The 10266-nt window shown below is 36.4% G+C and overlaps 1 protein-coding gene across 4 annotated transcripts in view; it reads right to left on the bottom strand.

The window, feature by feature from the left end:
• Nucleotides 1–10266, bottom strand: part of ARL14 (ADP ribosylation factor like GTPase 14) — a 121059-nt gene that overhangs the window by 56147 nt on the left and 54646 nt on the right. For 2 of the 4 annotated variants that reach the window (XM_023524547.1, XM_011379758.2), the window contains exon 2: nucleotides 4960–6114. The exons of the other annotated variants lie outside the window; for them this stretch is intronic. In XM_023524547.1, the coding sequence (XP_023380315.1) occupies nucleotides 5473–6051 (579 nt within the window). In that variant the 5' untranslated portion in view covers nucleotides 6052–6114 and the 3' untranslated portion in view covers nucleotides 4960–5472. Of the gene's footprint in view, nucleotides 1–4959; nucleotides 6115–10266 lie in introns of those variants that run through there. 4 annotated transcript variants of the gene reach the window in all.

Genomic DNA, 10266 nt, shown 5'->3' with positions numbered 1-10266 from the left:
TTTTTTTTGTTCTGGGATGAATCAAATGAGGATACTAAAATGGGTATAGGGGGATATGGAAGAAGAGGGTTGTGAGAAGAAGAAGACTGAGAAAAGAAGAATTTTAGGACACACTGGAGGAGCAAGGAACATGATCCTAGTTTATTAGAGTAATTAACAGTGGTGGCTGCAACAACCTCCAAATCTCCATGGCTTAACACAGTAAAAGTTTATTTCTCGTTCTAGTAGAGAAAACTGAGACAGAGAGGTGAAGTAACCTGTCTAAAAGCAACAGCAAGTGACGAACCATAATTCCCATGCAGTTCGGTCTCTAAAGCCTATGTTCATTTCAGTCCCTACTCCTGAGGGAGGGAGGGACTCACTGATGGTCCCTGAAGTTAGAATGAGACTGTCCTAGGCTCAAATCTGCCACTGTTTTTATTCTCCATTATTGGATCCATAGTCCATCCTGAGAGAGAGCCTGGGGCCCTAAAGAGACCTCCCGTTAGGGTTCAGACCATTCACTGGTGTTGTACGTATCCTTTAAATACCTTTTACATTCTCAGCGCTATTCCAGAATCCAACAGTGAATAAAGCTTCTGTTCCCAAGTTGCTAACCCTCTCAGGAGGGAAAGAAACGAGTAAACGAGTAAGTAATAAACTCCGAAGCCATGATAAATTATATGAAAAATAATAAAGCAAGGTAAGAGGTATTAGATGGCAAGGATGAGGAGATCTATTTAGATAAGGATTCAGGGAACACCTCTGAATATTTGGTTGGAACTTCGAAAGAGATGAAGCCATGAATGATTTGAAGGCCTGAAAAAAGTATTTTCTAAACTGGGGAAACAGCAAGTTTAAGGGCCCTGAGGTTATAATAAATTAGGAGCGAAATATGGACATTAAAGCAAGAGTGGCTGGAAGCAGGAGAGGTTGGAGATCTAGGAGACAGGTACCAGATAGGGTAAGAAGGGAATAAAGAATTTGGTTTATAGAAACAAAGAAACCTAATGGAAAATCTGTATGTGCCATATTATTGTTAAATTCATTGTATGATAATTATATTTTTAAAAAATCTTAGATATCAGAAGACTAGGTTCAGTAACTGCTTAATCAGCAACTCATATCATTAAAATAGTGTTGATAATATTCGTTATGTGTCCCCATGAGATTTGGTGAAAACAAAACATGGTATCATTTATGAAAATACTACTCATATGGTTAAGTCATCTAATAACCGACTTTAATATTTGCATAGCGCTTTTGAGGTAAAATGTGCTCATGCTTAAGGTAATTCAATCCGTTAACAGTCAACAGTATGCTAAAAACCTGGTGCAATGAAACCACAGCAGCACCATATCACAAATTGTGTTAGTCATTAGCACTACCAACGGAAAAGTCTCTCTGTTTTCTATTTCTCTGCCTCTCTGGAGAGAGAGCTCATGCAACCAGGAACAGGCAAACCCCAGGGTTCACAAGAGCCCTCCAGATGCTATCCTTTGGCTGTCCCTTCACACACTGAATGTACTGCAGCGTCCGTGTATTGTCCCTCTGTGCCACCCATAAGGGACAAGAACTTCAGGATTCTCCACGTGAAATTCCCGGTCTTCCTTGGTTTGGCAGAACCCACTTTGTTCATCATCAGCAAACATCAGCTTTTTAAACTGACAAATTAATTTTAACCTATCCGTCACTGCTGCTGCTTTATTTATTTGCTGTTCTTTATTCTTATGCCCTATAGGGATTTTTTTTTTTTTCACCTGGGAATACTTAGAAAATCAGATAGAAATATTTAACTGATATTTACCTTTCAAACTCTATAATCTTTGACCAAGGAACATTTTAAAAGTGTTCTGCTTTTCGTTGCTATAGATCTATGGCAGCATGCTATTTTTGATAAGTTAAAAGTTTTGCTTCATTACATATAGATAACAATAAATAAAATGCATGACAATAATAAATATCAAGGCCTCTTTCTTCTCACATGTTAAGGAATATTTTGCTATTGCCCACCTAACCTATTTCCCTTCCCTCACTTTTGGTCTTTATTAGTAGATCAAAGTGAAGAGCGCACAGATGTGTGTGTGTGTGTGTGTGTGTGTGTGTGTGTGTGTGTGTGTGTGTGTGTGTGTGTTGGAGGACATCAAGGAACATGCTAGCGAGAGAAGAAAGAAAATGCCAAAGAAAGATTGGTAAAATATACATCGAAAAGAAAGCAAGTGACTGATGGAAGAAAAAAATTGGACCCCAGGGAAGGAAGGAGGAAAGCATGAGAGTGTTCCAGTTTTTCAGAGAATATTAGTAGAGATTTTGAGGAATAGCTATTGTATGAAGGAGAGAAATTGAAAAGCTACTTTATAAGATTTGCTCTACATTAAGAGTGTATCTGTCCACTATGCCCACTACACACATCAGAGCTTTCTGAAGGGAAGATTTTAATTGCTTTCAATATTTTTTAGGGACTGTTTCTCTGAATTTTGCATTGTGCTTAGACTGGGCCACAAAGGACTTGACTTAATTCAAACTACCAAAATACTCAGGATACTGGGGGACATTTTTTATCCAGATATTTTCTATAGACATAGATTAGCGACTCCTAATTTTAAAATTAGAAAGATTAGTGCTTACAGCTCTCTTTGAATTTGTCTAATAGGTCCTCTAGTTTTCACACACACACAAAAAAAAACCCAGCCAGAAAAAAAAAAAGAGAGAGAGAGAGAGATTAGGAAGATTTAAAAAGGGAAAATGGCAAGGGATGATGCATTTTTTAAAGATGAATATTTGAGGTTTTAATCATCTTGTGAAACTTTGAAAAAACTCTGCTATGAAGCCTTTAACGTTGCCACTGCCCTGAGGTCTTCTTTTTGCCAGTCTTTCAGCATTTTTCTTATACCTCTGTTATTACACTCAATTTACGCTGTCTGGCTTGTCTTTTCTAAGAAACTTCTTATTATAAAAGTAATATATGTTGGCCTGGGTTTATTCTTCCCCTCCTCCCCCCACATCTTTATTAAAGTATAATTGACAAGTAAAATATATTTTATATTACATAGTAATAATATATTAAAGCATTCAACTTGAGGATTTGATATACATTGTAAAAGGATTCCCACAATTGAATTAATTAACATCACTTCACATAGTTACTTTTTTTGGGGGGAGGGTGGAAATGCTTACCATGTACTCTCTTAGCAAATTTCAAGTATACAATACAGTGTTGTTATTGAAGGTCGCCGTGCTGTACATTAGATCCTCAGAACTTAATTCATCTCATGGAAAGTTTGTACCCTTTGCACAATCTCTCCCCATTTCCCCCAGCCCCTAGAAATCATCACTCCACTCTCTGTTTCTATGAATTTGGCTCTTTTAGATTCTGCATATAAGTGAGATCATACAGTATTTGTCTTTCTCTTTCTGGCTTATTTCATTTAGCATAATGCCCCTCAGTTTCATTCATGTCATTGCAAATGGCAGAGTTTCCTTCTTTCTGTGGCTAGATAATATTCCATTGTGTATATATATATACTATATCTTCTTCATTCATTTGTCAATGGACACTTAGGTTGTTTCCATGTCTTAGCTATGGTAAGCAATACTATAATGAACATGGGAGTGTAGGTGTCTCTTCGAGACAGACAGTGATTTCGTTCCCTTTGGATATATATCCAAAAGTGAGATTGCTGGATTATATGGTAGTTCTAGTCTTAATTTAACATGGATTTATTTTTAATTGTATGTTGTGAGCTCATGGAAGGCAGAGACCATATCTTATTTATAAAACAATATCATGGCAATTACCAGCACAGGCTTTGAAATCACCTAAGTTTGAATCTTGGCTCTGCCATTCCCCTCAGTTAAAATACCAAGTCCTTTTGTGTGTGTGTGTGTGTGTGTGTGTGTGTGGTTGTTATTGTTGTTTAACTGGAAGACCTACTAGACAAATACAAAAACAGCTGTCAGCACTAATCTTCCTGATCTTTTGTCTCACTACTCTCATCTGTAAAATTGAGAAAATAATACCTATTTCTTTTGGGGCAGTTGTGAACTTTAAATGAGAAGACATATGAAAGTGTTTAGTGCAACACCTGGCACACACAAATAGTCAACCAATGGTAACTATTACTATATGTCTGCTTTATTATCTGAATCCTTACAACGTAGCACAGAAGTAGCTACTCAGATCTTTGCTGAACAAATCATGGCTAAGATGAGAGAAGAAAACCATGAAAGGAATCCAGGGGCTGGCACCCCTGGTTTATTGTACCTTTATTTTCCTGTGACCTTAAGATTTAAAGTCTCAGGGCCTGCTGCGGAGGCTTGAAACCTGCTTCTAGCCCAAACGAGCCTCGTTGGAGGTGGGGTAGGAGGAAAGGCCTCCCTGGGAGTTATGAGCCTCTAGGGGAATTCCGATTCAATCTCTAGTTCCTTGTCTCTTCCTGCCCTCCCCCACAGAGTCTCTAGAGAGTCTCCTAATGATAGTAACTTCCAGTGCCTAACCTGTACCTTTGTGGGATTCCCCAGGGGCGGGAGTAGCAGGGGGCGGGGGGTTGGGGGGGGACTTCTTAAATACTACCTCCTGCATAAAGCAGTTTCTGTTTTTCCAGCTTAGAAAGAGTCTCTCCTGTTATAGCACAGCATTGATTGCCATATTCTAGCTTTCTAGCTACTAGCTTTATGTTGTTTCCCTTTGTGGATTGTAAGGTCTCTGAGAGCAAAGTCTAGCTCTGGTTCCTGTTTGATCGGTACAGTGAGCTATACATAGTTCCCAAGTAATGACTGTTATATTGAATTCTACTGAAGCCAGTCTTGGGACTGCAGCCTCAAGATGAGCAGTAAGCCCAGGCCTTGCCTTGATCCCAAGAGCTTTAAGATGCAAACTTCTGCTCCCATGGGAGAACACAGCCTCTGGGCAACTAACAGCCTAGAGATCATTGTTTGAGTCATTGTAGGAAGTTCCAAGCAATAGATTTCAAAAAGCCGTCAGGAATCCAGAAGAAAATCTTTATATAGGGGGTAGATAGGGATTTACAAAATGGTAACATCAAAATTTTTCCTCTCTATAATTTAAAGTTCATTTTTTATACTACCCAGATATTACATAGGAGCGTGGTGGAAATTTAATACCTGTAACAGCTGAAAACAATCTGAAAGAATTCTGACTCTATTAGCAGACAGTTTACTTAAAATTTGTTCTAGTAGTCATATAAAAATAATAAAGCAATAATTTATTTGATCCCAAATATAATTATTCTGAACCATCTAACAAGCACAAAATAGTAAATTTTTCATTCTCAATTATCATTACCACACAGTTAGCTAACATGCCTGGCCAAAAATAATATTTTATAGATATTATTCTGAGTTGTTTAACTTAATTAGGTGAGATAATGTCTCAGGAAAAGTTTGCCACCTCGGTAACTTGCTTTTCTCATTTGGTGTGGGGGGAAAAATTACTCTTTCATCTTCATCAATGTCTCTTTCACTGCTTGGACCTCACTTCTGCTTGAAGAATGCTAACGTGTCTCCTCTTGTTTTCATGTGGCTTTTCACAAATTCAGTTAATTTCCTGAACCCCTCAGTCAGTCCGTCCCCAGTGATGGCACAGCAGGGCTGCACACACCAGTTCCGGTTACAGCAGAGCTTCTTCACTTTGAAAATTCTAGTGATGTCCTCGGCAGTCAGAGCTCCAGGCACATCCTGTTTGTTGGCTAATAGGACCACAGGCACATTTTCTATGTGTTCATTCTTCAAAATGTGCTCGAATTCTCTCCTGGAGTCTTCCAGTCGCTGTTTGTCGGTACTATCCACAACATACACCAGCCCATCGGTATGCTCACAGTAACAGCCCCACAAGGTTCTCATTTTCTCCTGTCCTCCAACATCCCAGACGGTGAGTGAAATACCCTTTCCCAGCTCAATCATCTCCACGTTGAAACCGATTGTTGGGATGGTCACAATATCCTTAGCAAGCTTTAATTTATAAAGGAGAGTAGACTTCCCAGCAGAGTCAAGTCCCAGAAGAAGAATATGGGCTTGCTTGGCTTTAGGGTTTTTAGAACTCAACAGACCCATTTTAAAGCTCCTTTTCCTTAAAGACTTTTCCTTTTGGCCAGAGATGATGTTTCCTCTCCAGGTCTTGCATGAAAATGTTAGGAGGAAAGAAGAGAGCAAATGCTTCATGTTATAGTCTAAAAAGAGGAACTTACATGCATTTATGTAGTAGCTTATCGGCTCGATTATGGGCAGTGTTTTATTTGCAGTCCCAGCCAATCCTGAGGAATCTGTGGTGTAACCAGCCAATGTCATAGTAGCTCAAAGGGGAAATTCTTTGTGAGTGAGTAGGACTTGGGAGAGGCCTGCCTGGGTGACGCTGCAGCTTTTTCTCTTCCAGCTGTGGGAAATCTAGGGTAACCGAACGTTCAGACATGCACAGGAGCGTGATTTGGTAGCAGAATAAAAACTTTACCAGTGGTTTGTAGAACTTCTCTAGTTATTTGACCATTTATTCCAGTTGTAAATAAGTAACCAGACTTCTGAAGTCATAAAGAGAGAGTTTATCTCACACTTCCCTAAGCAGTATCTTTAGCACTTTCCCCATGTCTAGATTACTCAGTGGGAAACTTTAAACCACCCAAGGTTGTCTGAACCTTACTCTCATAATCACATAGAAAATCACTTCTTGAATCTTCTAAGCAGAAAATTTACACTATTCACAAGATCAAATTTACAGAGAAGGAAGTTGGTAACATAAAAACTTTTAAAATCAAGCAGAAGTCTGATTAAAGATTGCAAATTGATTTTTGGGGAGAGGGAGGAATTAATATTTTGGAAAATATTTTCATGTATTTATCTCCTCTCTTTCTCAAGATTCCACCAAAATGATGGTAAAGGGGAAAAAAGAACATATAAACCCATATCAAGAAGACGTGGGAGGCCGTCAGAGGGTGAGAGATTTTAACAGAATTCTACCAGATGGAAGATGAGTGGTAACTGATACAGCAGATAAAGCTGAGTCTTGGGGTGCTGATACACAGGACACAGAGGGAAGGGGTGAAATGAAGGACTGGAAACAGAGAGGTCAACTAAAAGTCTGAATAGGAAACAGAAAAGACACACACATACACACCCACCCACCCACACACACACACACACACCCCTCTGCTGGGTGACATTTCAGCAATGAGAAGTTACAGGCAAAAAAAATGGGTTATTTTCTAAAGAAATTAAATGATGTCAGAAAAAAAAAAAAAACCTCCATGTTTTGGTATTTGGGAGTTTACACATCATAATACCTAACTCGACATTTAATTGACCTATAGCCAACCTGGCAGTTGGCAAACATTGCTCATGTACACAGAGTTCATAATCAGCTTTTCAGCACACAGAGGTTTCTATACTTAATGTATAAAATGCCTTCAATATGAATGAGAGAAAGATCAAAATAAAAATAAGAAGAATTTAAGAAAGTTTAAGTAGAGATAGTTCAGGGAACAGAAGAAAATTTTCAGTAAGTTCTAATTAATATTTTCTTAGAGATTTGAAAAGATATTGCATCCATAAAACAAGAAATGGATGCTATTAAAAATATGAAACAAAACTCTAAAAAAATGAAAACATGATTTCCTAAATTTAAAAAGATCAATAGTAGGTTGGACGGAAATCTTTCAGAAAGTAAAAGATGGAAAATATGAAAGAAAAGATAAGAGATATAGAGAATCAATCCAGAAGTTTCAACATCCGACTTACAGGACTTTATTCCAGAGGAGCAGAAAATATGCAAAAGAGGAAATTATCAAAAAAATAATAATATAAGGGTATTTTCCAAAGTTAAAGAATGAACTGTCCAGATTGAAAGGCTTCCTTCAGTTCTTAACAAGTTGATTTTAAAACAGCTATACCAAGGCATAGAATATATGTAGTTTATTTTTATTAAAACTAAAATTTTATTTTTAAAAAATTAAATAGACTATTCTGGGTGCAGAAAGTACACTCATAAAAAATTATTTGAAACTTTTAAAGAAACATTAAGTTCTTAACCAACTCACTGTACCTCAGAATCCAAAGATAAGATTTTTATTCATTTATTCATCCATCTATTCATTTATTCAACAAATATATATACATTGATTACCTACTTTGTGAACCACCATGTGCTAGATTCCAGGGAGGTCAGAGATAAATTAGGCCTGCTCTTAGGAGGCTTTCATTGGAAAGAAAGTAAAAAAATAAAAAAAGCAAACAAATAAAAATGATAATACAAAGTAAAAAAAAAAATTGTAAATACTATAAGAAAAGAAAAGCTAAAGTATTCTGATATTCAAAGATTATATCAGGATGAAGGGCATTAGAGAAATCATCTAGAGAAGGTTAAACATTGAACTTGACCTTGTAAATTATAAAATGGAAGAAGGGCATTAATTAAAAAGATGGTCTGTGTGAGTGAAGTCTCAGAAATGGGAAAACATAGATGTATATGGAAAAGCAACAGGAATGTACAATCTATGCATGTGTATTTTTTTCCATATACATGTTTAACTGTCATGAGAAACTACCTGTCACTATCACACAAGTCTAGATTGTAGGACATGCTACAAGACAACAGACCTAGACTCTTCAAATTATGTCCATGTCATGAAAGACAAAAAAAAAAAAAAAAAAGGAGGGAAAGAAGCAGGGGGAAAAATGTTCTAAATTAAAAGACACATGATTTCTAAATGCACTGTATGGCCTTTGATTGGATCCTCTGTCAAAAAAAATTGATTAAAGAAATTATTATAACAATTGGGGATATTTGATTAAGAACTACATATTAGATGGTATTTTTATCAATGTAAAATATCATTTTAAAAAACGTTTTAACCCATTTGCTTTATTTACTTATGTTTTAAATGATTTTTTATTTTTCAGGTTGACATACAGTATTATATTAGTTTCAGATGTATGACAGTGATTAGACATTTATATAATTTAAGACTTGCTAAATGTCTTGAGTACAATGATGGTATCATGGTTATGTAGGAGGGTGTCCTTATTCTAAAGTGATACATACTAAAGTACTTAGGGGTGATACTAGCAAGTTAATTTCAATTGATTTAGCAAACACACATACATGCATAAAGAGAGAGCACACACACAGAAATATAGCAAAAGTTAACAATTGGTGGAGTTGGGTATGGGGTGTTGTGTGTTCATTGTACTATTTTTTTTAACTCTCCCGTAGGTTGGAAATTTTTAAAAATAATATGTTGAAGAAAAGACTGTACTTGAAATAAGGTAATTAAATTAAGATGCACTCTGGAGTAATGCAGAAAAAAAATTCAGCTTTACACATGTGGTAAGACTAAATTTCCAAAGATGAATTTAGGAACTCTGACTGCACTAGCACTTGAGCATACTTTCAGTAAAATATGCTCTGTATTTTCAATTAATTAATGTTTTAAAGGTTTAACATTTACTTCATATTAAACTTGGTATGTGCTTTATGACATCCACTGTCGGTACTGGGGTAGTACTTTAATTGACTATAATGAGGATTATCATACATTTTTACCTTCACTCTGTTTCCTCTATGACCAATTATACCTTGTTTTCAGGGTAGCCAAGCAAAAGAGGGGTTAAATTCAGTATGACTATTATGTCCAAATGAAAAGATGACTTCTGTGAAAGGAAGTAAAATAACTATTTTCTCTCTGGTAATTTTCCTGAAAAAGCCTACAAATGTTTCAACATCCTTTCCTATTGTCCCACAACATTTATGGATTCATTTGTCCCAGCCAAACCTGAGGGAAGGCAAAGTATTTGTTTTCTGTAAATCATTCTGAGATTATGCAAAAAAAAAAAAAAAGGTAGGATTGTGAAAGTTACTGGCAGGCTCTGAGTATCACAGGAAATTTGTTTTAAAATATAGGAATAAAAGGTTTTCTTTAATTTCTTACCATGGAGGCAGGAGGCAAAAAGCCCTAAGTTAGAAACTCAACCATGTACTGACCAAGTAAAGATAAAGAAAGTTATCTCTTGAAAGAAAGTGGCAACTTATTCCATTATCTTTATTATTCATAGATAAAGAAGAAAGAATCAGGATGTGGTTGTGTGACTTGCTTAGCTTATGCAGACTTAGAACATATCCTGTTTCTCCTACAATAACTTTTTCATTAGTCTTTTAAAAAAACAAACTTTTAGAAAATTAAAGAATCCCATACATACAGAAAAACACAAAAATCATAAATGTGCAGCTCAATGAGTTATCACAAATTAAAAATACCCATGTGACCACCACTGAGGCTAACC

The sequence above is a fragment of the Pteropus vampyrus genome, unplaced genomic scaffold, assembly GCF_000151845.1.
Source record: "Pteropus vampyrus isolate Shadow unplaced genomic scaffold, Pvam_2.0 Scaffold12, whole genome shotgun sequence".
Classification (NCBI taxonomy): Eukaryota; Metazoa; Chordata; class Mammalia; order Chiroptera; family Pteropodidae; genus Pteropus; species Pteropus vampyrus.
The sequence above is the reverse complement of the archived record's forward strand: the minus strand, read 5'-3'. Positions and strand labels throughout refer to the sequence as shown.